The 20,382-nt window shown below is 39.7% G+C and overlaps 1 protein-coding gene across 1 annotated transcript in view; it reads left to right on the top strand.

Moving 5' to 3' along the window:
* Nucleotides 1–20,382, top strand: part of LOC122815484 (extracellular calcium-sensing receptor-like) — a 157,874-nt gene that overhangs the window by 2,603 nt on the left and 134,889 nt on the right. Inside the window, exon 2 of the mRNA XM_044088017.1 lies at nucleotides 11,825–12,652. Coding sequence (XP_043943952.1) covers nucleotides 11,825–12,652 — 828 coding nt within the window. The remainder of the gene's footprint in view (nucleotides 1–11,824; nucleotides 12,653–20,382) is intronic.

Below are 20,382 nucleotides of genomic sequence, written 5' to 3'. Positions count from 1 at the left end.
CATGGCCTTTTGGTGGTGTTCATTACTATGAATGGCAAGGAGAGGCTGTGCTAAGTTATGTTGCATAAATTCTTTCCTGCAGGAACCCAAGCAGTCTAAGGCACTGTGTTAAGGTTGCATACTTCCCCAGAGGTATGGGTTCAAATCCTACTTCTGACAAATGAGTTTTGAATCACTTTTTCTCTGTGTGCATAACTTCCTGTTATGATGTATATTTTCATGTTCTAGCACTGTGATAGGGCTGTCTCTGAATCAGAAATGGTCATTTTGAGGTGTACACCTCATGTACATCTCATGATACTCTGTCTGAATTGGGGTCCTTGTTATATCAAGAAGAGTTTTTTGTTTAATTGTATGCTTCTGTTTTTCATTGTATTAGTTCTTCTATCTCCTACTGCCTTTGCCAATATTTTTCTCTTACATGCATTAATTTTGTCTAGTATTTTGTTTTTTTTTCCATTTATTTTACTTGTATATGCAGGAGCACAATGGCTCACACACATCCTTCTGGTAAGACCTGTTGGCCCCGTATAAGTTGTAGCAGCAGTGCTTCCACCAACACCTGAAGCACTCAGCGTGTCTAAGTCACAGCTTGCCACGTTCACCTCCATGAATCCTACTCTACCTGCACCACATTCATTTCAGGTAGACCTGGACCAGATTCTGGTGCAAGTGCACTCACTAGTAGCAGTGCCAGTGGAAGTGACACTTGTTTCACCCATCAGCATCTGGCAGACACTCTGGGGGAGATTATCAACCAAAGATTGAATGGCCGAATTGGCTAAAAGGAGGAACTCTGCCAGCGTCCCACTGAGTCCCATCCCTCTCTATCACTGACTTCACTTTCTGAGACAGGGCTAAGTGAGTCTTAGCTGGCAGGGAATGCAGCTGCAAACACCTCATCCTGTTCCCCCAACCTAATGTTCCTCTCCATTTTGGGTCCATTTCCATTTTTTTGATTGTTCAGTCATCCGTCATCATTGTCCTTTTATTTGTCTGATGTCTCTTCCATCCCCTGTATGTTACCGCACACCTCTCATTGTCTCTTCCATCCTCTGTGTGTTACCGCACACCTCTCATTCATGTCTGTCTTCTCCTGCTACATAACCTAATGTTCTTACCTACCTCTTACATCTCTTGCTTACTTCTCCATCTTTCTGTTCTTTATGCATTGAAAATAGCTACCTGTCCCACAAAAATATATCCCCAACCTTCCTCACATCCATCCTACTCATTCCTTAGTTGCTTGCCTTCTATCCCCTCCTTGCTTTCCCCTTTTCCTATACTCCCATTACCAAAATTTAATCCATTCAAAAAATAAACAAACACACTTCACACATACCCATGTAGGGCCTACAAATCACTTATCTTTTGTGATCCAGCTGCACAGGATAGGTCATGAAGATCATCATCGATGCCCATGTACAATCAATGAGAGCTGACACTGCTCATTGTATAGCAACACTATGTATAGTGATGATGAGTATCATTGTGTTGCATTCTGTATATATATATATATATATATATATATATATATATATATATATACACACACACACACACATATATATATATATATATATATATATATATATATAACATACAGTAATGCTGAGGCCTTTAGTCTGACTTCTTCTGTGGCACAGCCTGTGAATGAAATGCTTAGTACAGTGTAAATGGAGAGGGGCGAGGGTTCATGTCTCCTCAGGCTTGCATAGAGGCACATGATTGTTACAGTGGAGCATTTGTTTCATGACATTTGCATTATAGTACAGATACTGTGGTGAGACTCTGCTGATTTCATAACTGGTTTGGGCTGATATATCTTGTTACTTTTCTGTGCTTCGTGCATCATGTGTTTTTTTTACCTCTATTATCTTAATTTACTTGAGATTGATATCCGTATGTTTTTACCCCCTTCTACTCTACCTTCCACATTCCTAATTATGTTACCACCTCCCTTAGCATTCCTGTCTGTGTTGCGTGTGTTTCTGTGTGTCTGCTATCTCCTCTACCCGCCAACCTTAATTATAACATTGAGTTAAAAACAATAGATCAGCACACGAGCTTCATGACCATGTAGGTTGGACACAAACCTTCTTTCTCTTGTGCAATGGTGCATGAAGGTTTGCACTAAGTGGCCTTGAGTGTGGTGCTTGGCAGATGACCACTGCTTTTGCTCACACTTCCCTGCTGCTGCACTGCTGTCCTACTTCATCTTCTTGAATGTCCCTGCAGAGGCTGTAATGAGGACCTCTCCTGTGCTGCTTGTGAAGCACACGTAGCTGGCTGCCTGTTTTGTTAATTAGCATCAAACCTCATCATGCATATGCAAACTAAACAGAGTAGGGCTGACTGTGATTGAGGAGAGAATGTTTCTGAATCCCCAGAATTGTATTTAAATCTGTCTTTTACTTTTATGCCTTCTGCAACACAGGTCATGGCTGAAAAGGGTCCACGGACTGGCCCATGAATCTGGTCAAATGAAAGAATGAATTAACTAAAGAGCAAGTAGATTTATTTGTATTTGGGGGTGGAGCAATGATCTCCTTAACCATTTTCCGATTCTTCCCAGGAGCAGTTTCTGGTTAAGTGACTTGCTCAGAGTCAAACAGTTAAGCAACAGAGGCTGAGGGAATCAAACCCTGGAACACTGGATCACACAAAAAAGCCCTTTAACAGCTCCTTATTGCTCTACATCAAGTGGCAGATGATGAAATGAGTGACGTAGTTAATAAAACAGTAATTCACTTACTAAGGTTGTGTAATAGAAGATGTTCTTTACCCTGTGGTTGCAGGGCAAAAGTAAGAAGGAAAGTTTGATCTGTTTACTATCAGAAGTCTGAGCATTAGTCTATTAAAACGCAGGATCTGGAATCGGAAACTTCAAAACAGAACCATTCCAAAACCCACAATAGTGAATCCTGGACTTGCTCTCCCTGGAGGACCAATGTTAGTGCTAGTTTCTCTGTTTAGAAAAAAGTTGCAAGTATTACTGAAGGAAAATTTTTATTCATTACTATATAAACAAAATATATTGTTCAAGCGATGAATGCAGAAGTTTCTTCTTTTCTAGAGAAAATTACAAACTATGAGTCAACTTATATGGAAGCCTTATGGGGCTCTGATTCTACGTTTTGTTACTCGACACTATTATGGAATATGTTGAAAATTGCGTCTATATCACATTATCGAAAGTTTACTTAATCGAATCAATAAAGGTTCAACTTTATTGATCGATTAAGTAAAACATTGAATAAAGTAAAAAAAAACTTAAAAAAAAAAAAAAACTAAAAGGCGTAGGCAGGGGGCAAGCCCCCTTGCACCCACCACCCCCCTACTTAAATATACCAACTCCAAGACCGCACTACATTGAGGTAAACGGAAATCTCCCCTTACAGAGATTTCTGTTTACTTGCACGATGTTCTTCCTTTCGATACTGTCGTGCCGACAATATCAGACTCTATATTGTCAGCTTACGACAACGTGAAGTAGACCCTTGAAAATTTTATGCTAAACATATAACCTGCACAAGAGTATGGGAAATACCACAACTAAGTAAGGCTGATAATTTGTTTCTGGAATGAGCAACATCCTTGGATGAATTAAATAGGTTCATAGGTGAATACTAGGCTAACTACCGTGAAAGGCCATTTTAAGCCTAGGCAATTACCCGAGGTTTGAATCAAACCCTTTCCCTTGATTTATGAGGAGAGGTATTATGTAAACCTACCTGTTACTAAGAATATGTCTCCAAGTATGGATAGTACAACTTCTTCATTTTACACTAACATGCCATTATTTCTGAAAAAAAGAAGCACTTTTTGTCTATTTTAAATGATTACCTTGCTAATAGCATTACTCACCCCACTGTTTGCGATGGTTTTAAAATTCATATATGAGAAACGGAGAAGATAAAATTTAGCAAACTGGAGACCATGACATGCAATAACACTGATTATAAAATATTTTCTAAGACTGTGCAGCAAAGATTATCTAAGGTTACTATAAAATTATTCTATAGTGGGATTTTTAAGATATCAGGACAAAATATTAAATATTTATTTATCCTTTTATGGGAAATTATTAATGAAATTCATACTGAAATTGGTTACTTTTGGCTTGGGACATTTCCAAAGTTCATGATATTGTTGCTCATAGTTTAAACGGATTTCCAGACAAGTTACATGATTAATAAAATAATATTAGGTTTTTCAGGATCAAATTTTCAGTTTCCTTCAATTTATGGACTAGGCCTTTGATTAATGCCAATTTAGGGAAAAGCAATTCATATTCAAAGAGGTGTAAACAGGGTTGCCCATTAAATGGTTTGCTATTTAGTTTAGTTATAAATGCTGTAGTCTGTGAATGTGTGTTCCTTCAGAAATATAAATCACTTATTCTTGCTAATTCTGTTTTGATTCCTACATACTTGTCTTATACAGATGACTTAAATATAGTGGCGTATAATACTGTTGGCATGGAACTGTGTTTTTTGGGGTTTTTTTGGTTTTACAGCAGATGTAGGCTTACAGTTTAATGATAAAAATGTAAGGGATTTGGGATTAATTCTCATTTTGTAAGTATTATTTTTCAAAATAAGATTATAAAAATAAGAGTTGTCTATGACAAGATGAACAATGGGATGAACTTATAAATAAGGTTAAGACATTCTGAATATGTGGAAATTTGCTTTTATATCATTCCAAAAGAAAGTCTATATGGTGAACTCTGTTATTCTGGCCAAGCTAGGTTATATAGGAAGTGTTTATCCTTTTCCCAAAGATAGAGAAACAATATTGAAATTGTTTTTTTTTTATTTTATTTTTTTATTTTATATGGAGTAGCAAGCTTAACCCTATTAAAAAGCGAGGTTCTATACTGCACCAACAGGGAAAGCAGAAAAGGTTTGTACAATTCAGTTTTGTTTTTAGCACCTCTGCATCTACGATGCATTTTTTTTTGAAAATTCAGAACAGAAACACAGATTTATTTGGACACACATAGATAGTAATCTAGCCTTTGATCATCACTTGTCTACAGTGGTGAGGAAATCATTCTATGTTGCATAACTTATAAACAAAGGTATGGCATCTAAGTCCAAGGAAGTCATTGTTCCACTGTATTTGGCATTCATCAGACCTGTCATTGAGTACAATGCCCCTTTGTTATGTACCTCACCAGGCATATCCAACAATTATAACATCCACAGAGGTTCCTCACTAAAAGAATACAGGGCATAAGTAACATGTCCTATCCAGACTGCCTCAAGGCCCTATACCTGTATTCTGTCTCCTACAGGCTTTTGAGGGGAGATCTATGCCTGGCATACAGGACATTGTTAGACCCCACTCTGATGGACCTCCTGCATATCCACAAAACAAACAGCACCAGAATTACCACTCCTAAAGACTTAAACTTGCCTGTGATATAAATAGGACCTGCTGGAGAGATAGGTGTGTATCTCAGAGACTTCCCCATCTATGGAACAGGCTCCCCATCCATGTTAAGCAGAGTTCTTCCCTAACCCAATTCAAGTGGAACTTGGACAACTGGATGGGAAACCAGAAACTCCTTCCTGGTTTGGCACCTATGTCTCTAATGGACAGAGGTGACCTGTAAATGGTTTATCTCCCAGGTCCATGCTTACACTTATCAAGGGTATCAGAACTTGTCAGAGTTTTGGGATGTATGGCTAGGCTTAAAAAGGCCCTTGTGGTCATTACACTTATGAACCTATGAACAAGTTTTATGGTATTAATTTAAAGATGTTTGGGATATCATAAGCTTGGAAGAAAGCGGAAAATTGTTTCTCATTACATTACTAATGAATATCTTCAGAAATAGATTTTATGGAGATTGTTCTTAACTTGTTATACAAAATATGAGATTGCAGTATACATTTATCCATACAATTGCATTAGACCATGGAGAGAGTTATCTCCTTCGTTGTCAGCAGCAGTATCTGGTAAACAACAATGCTTTTCTAGCAGTATGAATTAAAGGGTTTTTATTGAGATAGTGTTAGGTAGACCACCTGTTAAAGGCTTGATGAAATATAATATTTGAGGATAGGCTTTGCAATTTGTGTTCCTAGGAAGAATCTATAGAATATGCTTTGTTATACTGTCTAAGTATCAGATTTTTCAGGACTCCGGTATTCTGTGATTATAAGCTTATAAGTATATACTCTGCTACTCTCTGCTACAGTGCATCATGTAATGTATGCTTTTTATGACATCTGAATATTCATATGATGGATATTTATGACCAAGTAAATTAGTTCAGCTTGGATATTGTAGGTAACACTGTGATGAATTAAACAACTAACTTGGGACTGCTCTTTGATAATGGTGAAGCTGAAAAAATGGACGTGGCAGAAAGAGTGGGGCATTATTACTTGACTTTTTTCTCTTTTCCTTGTACTATTAACATGTTTAATTTCATTTGTTATCTCTGTACTGCAAAAAACTGCTGAAATTCTGTAATTTACTAATCATCATTGATGCACGCTGTGAAAATATATGTGCAATAATGTACTCTACTCTTTTTGAAAGGTACTATTTAAATTTTTAATATCCATCTGAGCTATCACCAACTCAAGCAAATGCGTCTTCAGTTTAATGTCTCATCCAAAAGTTAAAAATCTATTTATCAAAATATCATATTCTTCTCTAATCAGTTTGCCTGTATAATCCATGACTATTGTTTTTATATTAAATCTGCATTCTCTTGACTTGTTCATATTTAATCTATATCACCCCTGTTTTCTTTATTGCATAAGTAATGCTTTATTTATTCTCCTTCAAGATCTTGTGGTGAATATTTGTTTAAAGATTACTATTTATTATGTGAGAAGAGTGCATTATTTTTTACCATTGTAGGCTGGGAAAGCTCTGACCAGGACTATTGTATTAAGATCTCTGCATGAACATGCTATCATAAATCTCACTAAGAAACTGAAGATAACATAAAGACCTGCAAAGCATCCTGTGAACTCCATTAAGAAAATGAAGGTAACATAAAGGCCTGCAAAGTACTCACTGGTAGCAGTCCTCACCCTAGAAGATGCTGACATTTGTGCAGTCACTGAGACCTGGTGTAAGGCTGAAGATGGCACCTCAGCTATACCAAGTTACATTTCCTTCACACGTTCAGACCACAAACTGAAGGTGTGAGACCTAAAGGAGGTCGTGTATCAATATTCATTAAAGATAAATACACCGTTAGATTGGTGAAACAACACGATTCCCTTGAATTACTTCAGGTGCAGTTGACTGTTGGTAAGACCCCTCTTCAGGTCATTGCCAGCTATAAGGACCCCCTCCATGAATTAGGACATCCCCTAGCCTGCTTGGATTTACTTGAGTCAATCAAGATACAACCAAATACTTTGGTTTTGGGTGACTTTAATTACCAGTCTATATACTGGGTAAATTATATATGCTCTAACTCACTTGCCCAAAGGTTCCAGTCTATATACTGGGTAAATTATATATGTCTAACTCACTTGCCCAAAGGTTCCTAGACTTTGTTAACTCCAGTGCCCTGGACCAACTGGTTAACACACCCACAAAGACTTCAAACATCCTGAACCTGGTGCTCACTAACATAGGAGACAGCTGCACCACCCCCAGTGTGTGGCCATCCCTGGTGAGATCTGATCACAAATCAGTCTCGCTTGAAGTAACTATAACACAAGACCCCCCCCCCCTCTTAGCAACAAGTAGACTAAAAAACTTCTCCAAGGCCAATTACAACCTCTTACTTGATGGCATAAATAGCTTCATAGCCCCTTCCCCCACTGCCCCACTGATGGAACAGAAACCTATGCTGAGTTATGCACTAATGATTTATACAAGCACCTGTACAGGTGTATTAAATCTGCCGTACCTGATAGAACCAAAGCAAGATCTTCAAGGAAAAACAAACCTGCCATTAATAGGCTGTAGAGTAGGAGAAATAAATTGCTGTCTACGAGCAGGAAGCAATGGTCTCAAGACTAGAAACAATCCCTCCTCAACTTAAACAAGCAAATAATACTCCTAGTGAAGTCCCCCAAAGCTAACTACGAATCCAAATTAGCATCCCTAACTAAGGATAACCACAAAGCATTCTTTAGTTACATCCATAACCTCAAAGGTAAGGTCCAGATTTGCACTGAACTTGTAGTTAATGGTACTACATACACAGAACCTGTAGATATAGCAAACCTGCTGGCTGACAAGTTCAGTGAAAACCTCACTCTCTTGTCCCTGCCACATATACCCGAAAGTATCCCAAACACTGACTTGTATCTCCAAGGAGCTGGTCTTAAATGCCCTCTCCAGGGCCAAAAACACAGCCTCTATGGGACAACATCCCTGGCTGTGTTCTACATGGGTTAAAACAGGAATTATCATCATCATCAAGCATATGCTTTTCAATCACAGCCTAAGCACTGGCTTTGCCTCAGTGGAATGGAAAACAGCTATACCATTATCCCTTTGCACAAATGGGGTGCATCCATGGACCCCAGGAACTATAGACCCATTAGCCTGACCAGCTTTATCTGCCAGGCCATGGAACAAATAATCATGGGCCTTATTAACAAAGATATAGAAAGTCTCAAAATGCTCGACCCCACCCAGTTTGGCTTTGTCAAGGGGAGATCATGCCTGTTAAACTTGGTGGACTCCTTCGAGACAGTCACCAAAGCCCTAGATGAGAGCATGTCTATGCATATGGCCCACCTAGACTTAGCCAAGACCTTGACACAATCCCCCACTCAGGTATCATTGATAAACTCAGCCAGCTGGGTATCAATCCATATATTGTCAGGTGGGCTGCAAATATTGCAAACTGTCTCGGTGATAGAACTCATATGGTTAAAGTAGGGGACTCCACCTCATCCAGCAGACCCGTATCATTGGTGTTCCACAAGGACTGGTTCTGGGACCCCTACTGTTTGGAATCTACTTCTCCAAAGTACAGGCTAAAATTAAATGACTGTGGCTGACAAAGTTTGCTGATGACTGCAAACTAGGAGCTACCATTGAAACTCTAGCGATGTCAACATCCTGCACAAAGGTTTTATGCAGACTAATGACTGGTACCACAGTCATGGTCTTAAGCTTAATGCAAAAAAATGCATTATTATCCCCTTCAGTAAGGGGGATGTTCCTGCAAACTACCACATCAATAGCAATACCCTAAGCACACAGTTTTGAGAGATCTGGGCACACAGGTTGACAGCAACCTTAACTGTGATCAACATGTCTCCACAGTGGTAAGAAGGGAATTGTATATTGTTCATCTCATAAGTAAGGGAATTGCATGTAGAAAAAATAGGTTGATCCCCTGAACTCTTCCCTCATCAGGCCAGTAATATAGCGCAATGCTCCCTTTAGTATGTTCCTTTCCAAACACCTGTAGCAACTGGAGAGACCACAAAGCTTCCTTATGAAGAAAATTTAGGGTCTTCAAGAGATGTCTTTTGTGGACAGACTGAAATGGTTGTCACTTTACTCTGTGTCATAGAGACTGCTCAGAGGTGACCTGCACCTTACATATAGAGCAATCTCTAACCCAGCTTTGATGGAAATGCTGCACATTCAGAAGTCAAATGGCACATGGGTCACTCACTCAAAGGACCTTACCCTGGTATGTGACATCAACAGAACTTGCTAGAGAGACAGATTTGTTTCACAGATGTTGCCCCACCTTTGGAACAGACTTCCTATTCATGTTAAACAAAGTCCCTCATTAGCCCTATTTAAGCGCAATTTGGATCATTGGATGGGTAACCAGAAGTTTATCCCAGGGCTTCCACCTGTGTCCCTCTTGGATAAGGGCAATAGATGCTGATTTTAGTGAATGCTTGAACCAGATATCTTTGGGAACATGGGTAGAACTTGGCTAGGCTTGAAAGCCTAGTAACCCCTTATGATCCTATGATTCTAATCTTAACTCATATTATTGCTGAATATTGACTATTCTGTCATCCAGAAAACCTGAAATCTGATAATTAATGAAAAAGTGGAAAACAAAGTGCGATTTTGGTTAGGGAATGCATTTTTGCTACAGAATGAGCTCTCCAACTTTGTAAAGTATTGAATTTAGTACTTTAAATCAACAATCCTTTATTACTTAATATAGTTGTAAGTATCACTTTTAGTGCATTCTTATAGCAACTAATATAATGTATAATGTATGAATGCATACACTATATTAAGATTTAATTTTATACTCTGTACTGTATTACACTGTTTTTGTGTTAGACCTGGATCAAGAGAAGTGTTCTGATACAGATCTGATAACTTACCTGGTTAACAAACAATATAAAAATAAAATAAAACTGACCTGGAAAAAAGATTAAAGGCACTAAAATGACTACTGTCATAAGTTCATAGGTTCATAAGTGTGGTCTAGGTGACCACTGGGACTTTTTAAGCCTCGCCATGCATCCCAAATCTCAACAAGTTCTGGTACTTTTGGTAGTATAATCAGGACCTTGGGAAATTAACCATTTACTGTCTGCCTATGTCCATTTACAGACATAGTGAAAAAGCAGGGATGATTTTCCTTTTTTGCATCCAGTTGTCCATGTTACACTTGAATTAGGTTAGGGAAGAACTCTGCTTCATATGGATGGGGAGTTGTTCCAGACAAGGGGTAGTTTCTGAGTTACATACCTGTCCCCTCCAGTAGGTTCTATTTATATGACAGACAAGGTTTACAACTTTAAAATAGGTAATTCTGGTTCTGCTTGTTTTGCAGATATACAGAAGGTCCATCAGAGTGGGGTTCAAGGATGGTTTGTATGCCAGACATAGATTTCCCTTCAGCAAACTGTAGGAGCCAGAACACTGGGATAGAGCTTTGAGGTGGTCTGCAGAGGACATGTTATCTTTTTGGTAAGGACCCGATGTGGACATTCCATTTGTTGTCTGTGCCTGTTTAGATGCATACCAAATGGGACATTGTACTTAATAATAGGTCTGAGAGTACCAAATACAGTAGAACAATGAACTCTTTGGAACAAGATGACATCCCTTTGTTTATAATTTGTGCAACGTTGAATAATTTCCTCACTGTCATAGACATGTGATGGTCAAAGGCTAGATTAGTATGTGTGCCCCCAAGTCCCTGACTACAGGGTCAGTTCTTATGGGTGTGTTGTCAATATGATAGTTACTAGAGATAGATGACTTCCTGAATGATATTATTATGCATTTCTTTGCAGTTAGGTTTAGTCTATGGCTCTGACACCAGTTATTTGTCTGTATCAGCCCTTCTTGCAGAACTTTGTCAGTGGGGAATTCTTTGCCTGCTCCTAATTTGCAGTCATCAGTAAATTTGGTCAGCCAGTGGCCTTTAATGTTGGCTAGGCATGACCTGCCTTTGAAGAAACCAAACTGGGTCAGGTCTAGTGTCTGGAGGTTTCCTTTGTCATTATTGATTATTTCAGTGATAATTTTTTTGTGGCTTTGCATATGACACTAGTGAAACTTATAGGTCTGTAGTTTCCAGGGCCCATAGATGGCCTGGGTTTGTGCAGATGGATAATGGTTGCCATTCTCCATTTGTGAGGCATAAAGGTTGTTTAGTAGCTATGGCTGAATACTGATTCCAGATGGCCTGATAGGTTACGTTTCATACTATTAAGAAGGCAGCCTTGGGTATTATTGAGACCCATTGATGCACTGTTCTTGGCTTTAGAGAGAGTGTTTAGGACCTGCTCATGACTTGTGTTTTAGTCAAATGTCTGCAAAAGTCATACTGTTTGAGAAGTAAATAAATACTGGTAGTCTGAATTAATATCATACATTTCACCCTTTGTAGATTGCATATGGATCTGTAGTTTCCACCCTGAGTGACAGGACCATTTTTCCATCATTTTTCCGTACATTACCAAGTGACACTTTTGGTGCAGTTGCTTTGGCACATTTCATTATTCACTTTGGTTGGAAATGGATTGGAATTTTATCATCTGATAAAGAATATGGTGTACTGGGAGCTCAAAGAATTAAAGACATTCTTATCCCAAAAGGCTTCTGTGTAGCATTTGTAGAAACATTCTATTCAAAAAATCCAGCAGCAAAAATTATGCATATAATAGAACAGATAAGAATAACATCTGTGAAGGTGATTGTAATATACTCAAGACAGGAACCAATGGTTAACCTAATGGAAGACCTTTATCAGCATAATGTAACACAAATCGTTTGGCTTGGGCCTCCTGGGTGGTCAGTGTCACCAGGTTTTTCAACAAATGTAATGCAGCAACTTTTGAATGGTACAATATCATTGTATGCTCATAAGGGTGATATTCCAGGATTTAAAGATTTTCTGTACAACATCCAGCCATCATTTTACCCAGAAGACATTTTTATTAAACAGTTTTGGGAGCATGTATTCAGATGTAGCTTTTCAGGCAGTATTGCAAGTGAAAACAAAGGGAAAGAGAAACCAGCTTGTTCAGGTGCTGAGAGCCTCACTGCACTTGGGAAACCTGTCTACGAGGAGGAGGAATTCCGTTACACCTATAGCGCTCATAATGCCATCTATATGTTAGCACATGCCTTGCACGATTTATCTTTTTGTAGTCACACAATGGGGCCATTTTCAAATACAAGCTGCCCAAAGATCCATGAATTTCATCCATGGCAAGTAAGAAAATCACCCTTTTACTCTATTTAAAAATCTCCTGTTTGTTGTAAATAGGCCGCTGTTGGCTGGAAAGTGAAATTATAGGAGTGTTACATTTTATTTACGGTTGTCATGGCATACATATGGTACGATCTCATTGTTGCTATTGTTTTCTGTCAACAAAATAAAATTATTAAATATAAGAACATTTTTGCTGAGTATTGGTCTCTTTAAGTAACTTACTTTGAGTCATAAGGTATACAACTTTACATAAACTGAGGAATTGACAATTAACTTTATTAGCTTCTCAAAGCTTTATTTCTCAAAAAATTAATATATTTAGTTTCATTGCTGGTTTCTTTGCCATACAAACACGCACCTCTAATAATTATCGTAAATTATGATATACGGACCTTGTAAGTGCAAACATTACTAAAATGATCACAAAAATATAAAAATGTTTTGTGTGAGATAGTGGCTCAGTGTTTTGCACTGCTGCTTCATAGCTCTCAGTTGTCAAGTTTGGTACCAAGCTGTGGTGCCTTTTGCAAAGATTCTGCATCTCCTTTCTATGTCTGTGTTGGGATTTATTGAGTGCTCAACTTTCTTGCAAAATGTGCAGTTATGTGTAATGATCCTCAGAATTGTTGAGACACATGTGGGTAGTGTGTGAGCGTATATGTGCTCTGCAGTAGGCTGGCATCTCATACAGTATCAGTTCTCTGCCTTGGACACACTACTTGCTCCCCACGATTCTGATAGGATAAAGTGGTTATCTGAGATTGATTAAATATATTTGCCCTTCCTTTTATCTTAACTCTTTTAGTGGAAAAGCACTTCCTATACCTATTTCAGTTATAGAAAAATCTGGATCTTCATTTTAGCTAAGGAAGGGAACTGTGCATGACCTGGTCAGAGTAGATTGCTACATCAGTGAATCTGGATTTAGTTACAGTACTAATGCTTTTCTTCCATCATGTTCATGTTGCATTGTTTACATTTATTTGACTTTTAACAATCTCTAGGCTAGAGCAGAAAATAAAAAGTTCTGCCCCATGTTTTTGGAGCCAAATGTAGGCTTGCCATTCTACAAATTGTGAGAAGAGCTTGGCAACTGACCTTTGTGGCAAAAATTAGGAAAATGTGTGGGGTAGGTACACAGTATTCTCACACAGCTGCTACAACAGATTGTTCTGTGAGTGATTGAAACTGCTTTTTTTTTAGTTTCTATAATGCATTTTTTTACATTTCTTGCTGTTCTGTAAACTAATTTTTTAATGATTTTAATAACATTTACCAAACTTTGAACTACATTATGCAATTTTATGTAAAAGCATTTACTACAAAACAAAACTAACAACACATGTCTGAAACATAGACATAAATCTTTTTATAAGAGAATCAGATATTGTCTCTTTCTTCCCAAATGATCCTAAGTAAAGAATAACACACAAGCAGGAACTGAAAAATAATCCATAGAAATCAGAAAATACACCTCCTTCCCTCCAATCATCCTTAAATTGTTTTTTACAACCCTCACCTTTAAATATGTATAATGTTTTCTCTATAAGCTTTCAATATGCAGAACATTTACAGGATATTGTTAGGATGTTTTTATTCTTCAATTCCTAGCTAGAATAATTGTTATTGCTATAAATAGAAGAAGCCTATTTATAATCTGTCTCCAGTTCCACAATAGCCTTGTTGTTTTCTCCTCTAAAAATAAACACTTCATTTGTAAACTCAGATCCTTTGTTAAAATAATGCTGCATATAGTTACTACCTTTTTTCCACCTAACATGAAACACTAGGCAATCTAAGGACATATGTACCATATTAGCTTCAAATTGTCCACATCTCCAAGAACTGTTGCCATTTTGCTACAATTTGCTGTTTATTTGTTTGGGTCAGGTACCATCTATATATGATTTTAATCTGAGTATCACGATGTTTGAACCACTTCCTGCTACGACTTACATTCTACCACATATGATTCCATTGTTCTTGTGAGAATGCGGTTCCTTCTTTTTGCATTCTTGCAGTCTAGATCTCCCTCTGGATAATAGAGACAGACCTTTCCCAAAAGTCCCCATAAATTATGCTACTCTTTCCTTTCATTATACTATTCGTCTTTCCACAAGAGGCTCCTCCATCTTTTAACTGACGGGTATTTATTGTGAATTAATAGATAAAGATAGCTGTGTATTAGAGAGCTATCTGAGAACTACTTTGGGTTTCATCTAACTCATCATCCGAAAGACGAGGGTCAGGGGTTTAAATGCTCTGTAGCTCATTAGCAGTCTGTGACCAACATTCATGTTTCCCCATCCTGAGTTGAATCAGCAGCAAAACTCTGAATGGGACCAGATCTCTAAATCAGATTTCCTCTTCCCATAATGTCACACTCCTTATCCAGCATCCACTTTCCTGGAACTAGTCCATCATTGGCTAATTTATTCTATATAGGTATCCAGATATGAGGGAACTGAATAGGACAGACACCACTTTTTTGCTGTATCGTTTTATTTAAAGTTAATTTTCTTTGCATTTTAAAACTGTAGGTTATGGCAGAAAGTCAGCTTTCTATTCCAAGGTTTTGGCACCTAGAGCAGATGTAGAATAGCTTTGCTGAGTGTGGCTGGAGCGAAGCAACAGCCTGTCACAGTAAATGAGTAAGCAGGGGTCAGTTCTAGGTTTTCTTCAGAAAGATGCTGAAAACAACTTCTTTGTGAGCAAATACATTTTTTGGGGATTTGGTTAAAAATATTAGTTTTTGTTTTGTATTGTTACTGTGTGTTAAGAGGATGGATTATTTTACAAAGTCTGTCTCTTTAAACAGATTAAAATTCAGTCACTCACATGGTCGTATTGTCACACTGGTCGCTTGCGCATTTTACTTCTAGCATTATTAACCAAAATGCTAGGTTATTTTTATAACTTCTAGTTAGTATCAGTACTGGTATCATCTTACAAAGTATACAGAGAAGAAGCAGCGTTATTGTAGTCATTTAACCAAAGAATTTAGAGATAATATAGCAAATACTGGAGTCAGAGAAGGTAGCACACTGGCATGTCTGACAGAGGACAACAGAGATACATTATAGTATAGAAGTGAATAGGCATAAACACGCCCATGTAGTTACATTAGGGGAGGAAGGACAGACCAGCTGGGGCAGACAACGAAACCACTAGGATAAAATGATGATTATAGTTTAACATCTACTTCCATCACTGCACTGGAGACCACGCTGAGTCCAGAATAGGACAAGATACTGCTTTCCCAAGAGTAAGGTCACACATACAACTACTCCAAAATGCATAAAAATGCAAATTAAAGTGGAATAACCTGGGATGCTGGGGGGAGAGTAATGTAGACTAAGATTTAAGGCTGGAGTGCAGAGCAGTGAGGAAAGTGAGTGAGGAATTCAGAATGTGGAGCAGCGTTCTGACCCAGGAAATTTGTGGGAAAGACAGATATGTAGTTTACAGAAATATAGAGATGCTTTAAGATGAACTTGTGAGCTGGAGATGGTGGAAGAATGGCTAGGCAGGTGGAAAAAGACCAAGACAACCTGGGGAGGATAACGAGAGCTTCAGGAGATGCAACAGTTTTAGATGGGAAATGGTATGAAGAGGTGATACAAAACCAGTACGTCACGAGGGAAAATATTCTTAAGACTAAAGCTAGGATGACTGTGAGAAAGAAGTACAGTATGTGAAAGGCAAGTGATGAGAAAGAAAAAAAAGAGAACAGAAGATGATATCCAGGAATTTCAGTAGACACAGTGTGGGACATACCCTTACCATATTACAGGGCAGTATGCAGCCAGTGAAGGTGGGCAACTACTCAGTCCAGTCAGTTATGGAGAGCCTGAACTGTATGGCTGGTGAACACCTGGACATAATTAAATGTAGGCACAGTGTGCGGACATACCCTAACCATATTACAGGGCAGTATGCAGCCAGTGAAGGTGGGTAACTGCTCAGTCCAGTCAGTTATGGAGAGCCTGAACTGTATGGCTGGTAAACACCTGGACATAATTAAATGTAGGCACAGTGTGCGGACATACCCTTACCATATTAAAGGGCAGTATGCAGCCAGTGAAGGTGGGTAACTACTCAGTGCAGGCAGTTATGGAGAGCGTGAACTGTATGGCTGGTGAACACCTGGACATAACTAAATGTAGGCACAGTGTGCAGACATAATCTTACCATATTACAGGGCAGTATGCAGCCAGTGAAGGTGGGTAACTACTCAGTGCAGTCAGTTATGGAGAGCCTGAACTGTATGGCTGGTGAACACCTGGACATAATTAAATGTAGGCACAGTGTGCGGACATATCCTTACCATATTACAGGGACGTATGCAGCCAGTGAAGGTGGGTAACTACTCAGTCCAGTCAGTTATGGAGAGCCTGAACTGTATGGCTGGTGAACACCTGGACATAATTAAATGTAGGCACAGTGTGCGGACATACCCTTACCATATTACAGGGCAGTATGCAGCCAGTGAAGGTGGGTAACTACTCAGTCCAGTCAGTTATGGAGAGCCTGAACTGTATGGCTGGTGAACACCTGGACATAATTAAATGTAGACACAGTGTGCGGACATACCCTTACCATATTACAGGGCAGTATGCAGCCAGTGAAGGTGGGTAACTACTCAGTCCAGTCAGTTATGGAGAGCCTGAACTGTACAGCTGGTGAACACCTGGACATAATTAAATGTAGGCAGTGTGGTGGATATAACCTTACCATATTACAGGGCAGTATGCAGCCAGTGAAGGCATGCAACTATTCAGTGCAGTCAGTTATGGCGAGCCTGAACCGTATGGCTAGTAAACAGCTGGACATAAATAAATGTAGACACAGTGTATGGACATAACCTTACCATATTACAGGGCAGTATGCAGCTAGTGAAGGTGGACAACTACTCAGTCCAGTCAGTTATGGAGAGCCTGAACTGTATGGCTAGTAAACAGCTGGACATAAATAAATGTAGACACAGTGTGGACATACCTAACCATGTTGCAGGGCAGTATGCAGCCAGTGAAGGTGGGTAACTACTCAGTCCAGTCAGTTATGGAGAGCCTGAACTGTATGGCTGGTGAACACCTGGACATAATTAAATGTAGGCACAGTGTGCGGACATACCCTTACCATATTACAGGGACGTATGCAGCCAGTGAAGGTGGCTAACTACACAGTCCAGTCAGTTATGGAGAGCCTGAACTGTATGGCAGGTGAACACCTGGACATAATTAAATGTAGGCACAGTGTGCAGACACCCTTACCATATTACAGGGCAGTATGCAGCCAGTGACGGTGGGTAACTACTCAGTCCAGTCAGTTATGGAGAGCCTGAACTGTATGGCTGGTGAACACCTGGACATAATTAAATGTAGACACAGTGTTGGACATACCCTTACCATATTACAGGGCAGTATGCAGCCAGTGAAGGTGGGTAACTACTCAGTCCAGTCAGTTATGGAGAGCCTGAACTGTATGGCTGGTGAACACCTGGACATAATTAAATGTAGACACAGTGTGCGGACATACCCTTACCATATTACAGGGCAGTATGCAGCCAGAGAAGGTGGGCAACTACTCAGTGCAGTCAGTTATGGAGAGCCTGAACTGTATAGCTGGTGAACACCTGGACATAATTAAATGTAGACACAGTGTGGACATACCCTTACCATATTACAGGGCAGTATACAGCCAGTGACGGTGGGTAACTACTCAGTCCAGTCAGTTATGGAGAGCCTGAACTGTATGGATGGTGAACACCTGGACATAATTAAATGTAGACACAGTGTTCGGACATACCCTTACCATATTACAGGGCAGTATGCAGCCAGTGAAGGTGGGTAACTACTCAGTCCAGTCAGTTATGGAGAGCCTGAACTGTATGGCTGGTGAACACCTGGACATAATTAAATGTAGACACAGTGTGCGGACATACCCTTACCATATTACAGGGCAGTATGCAGCCAGAGAAGGTGGGCAACTACTCAGTGCAGTCAGTTATGGAGAGCCTGAACTGTATAGCTGATGAACACCTGGACATAATTAAATGTAGACACAGTGTGCGGACATACCCTTACCATATTACAGGGCAGTATGCAGCCAGTGAAGGTGGGTAACTACTCAGTCCAGTCAGTTATGGAGAGCCTGAACTGTATGGCTGGTGAACACCTGGACATAATTAAATGTAGGCACAGTGTGCGGACATAACCTTACCATATTACAGGGCAGTATGCAGCCAGTGAAGGCATGTAACTATTCAGTGCAGTCAGTTATGGAGAGCCTGAACCGTATGGCTAGTAAACAGCTGGACATAAATAAATGTAGACACAGTGTATGGACATAAACTTACCATTTTACAGGGCAGTATGCAGCCAGTGAAGGTGGACAACTACTCATTCCAGTCAGTTATGGAGAGCCTGAACTGTATGGCTAGTAAACAACTGGACATAAATAAATGTAGACACAGTGTGCGGACATACCTAACCATATTACAGGGCAGTATGCAGCCAGGGAAGGTGGGTAACTATTCAGTCCAGTCAGTTATGGAGAGCCTGAACTGTATGGCTGGTGAACACCTGGACATAAATAAATGTAGACATAGTGTGCAGACATAATCTTGCCATATTAGATGGCAGTATGCAGTCAGTGAAGGTGGGTAACTACTCAGTCCAGTCAGTTATGGAGAGCCTGAACTGTATGTCTGGTTAACACCCGGACATAATTAAATGTAGGCACATTGTGCGGCATAACCTTACCATATCACAGTACAGTATGCAGCCAGTGAAGGTGGGTAACTACTCAGTCCAGTCAGTTATGGAGAGCCTGAACTGTATGGCTGGTGAGCACCTGGACATAATTAAATGTAGACACAGTGTGCGGACATACCCTTACCATATTACAGGGCAGTATGCAGCCAGTGAAGGTGGGTAACTACTCAGTCCAGTCAGTTATGGAGAGCCTGAACTGTACGGCTGGTGAACACCTGGACATAATTAAATGTAGGCACAGTGTGCGGACATAACCTTACCATATTACAGGGCAGTATGCAGCCAGTGAAGGCATGTAACTATTCAGTGCAGTCAGTTATGGCGAGCCTGAACCGTATGGCTAGTAAACAGCTGGACATAAATAAATGTAGACACAGTGTATGGACATAACCTTACCATATTACAGGGCAGTATGCAGCCAGTGAAGGTGGACAACTACTCAGTCCAGTCAGTTATGGAGAGCCTGAACTTTATGGCTAGTAAACAGCTGGACATAAATAAATGTAGACACAGTGTGCGGACATACCCTAACCATATTACAGGGCAGTATGCAGCCAGTGAAGGTGGGTAACTACTCAGTCCAGTCAGTTATGGAGAGCCTGAACTGTATGGCTGGTGAACACCTGGACATAAATAAATGTAGACATAGTGTGCAGACATAATCTTGCCATATTAGATGGCAGTATGCAGCCAATGAAGGTGGGTATCTACTCAGTGCAGTCAGTTATGGAGAGCCTGAACTGTATGGCTGGTGAACACCTGGACATAATTAAATGTAGGCACAGTGTGCGGACATACCCTTACCATATTACAGGGACGTATGCAGCCAGTGAAGGTGGCTAACTACTCAGTCCAGTCAGTTATAGAGAGCCTGAACTGTATGGCTGGTGAACACCTGGACATAATTAAATGTAGGCACAGTGTGCGGACATACCCTTACCATATTACAGGGCA

This window comes from Protopterus annectens, chromosome 1.part1, assembly GCF_019279795.1.
Source record: "Protopterus annectens isolate FY-2018-M chromosome 1.part1, PAN1.0, whole genome shotgun sequence".
Classification (NCBI taxonomy): Eukaryota; Metazoa; Chordata; order Ceratodontiformes; family Protopteridae; genus Protopterus; species Protopterus annectens.
Note: the sequence above shows the minus strand (reverse complement) of the source record. Positions and strands in the feature narration are given on the sequence as shown.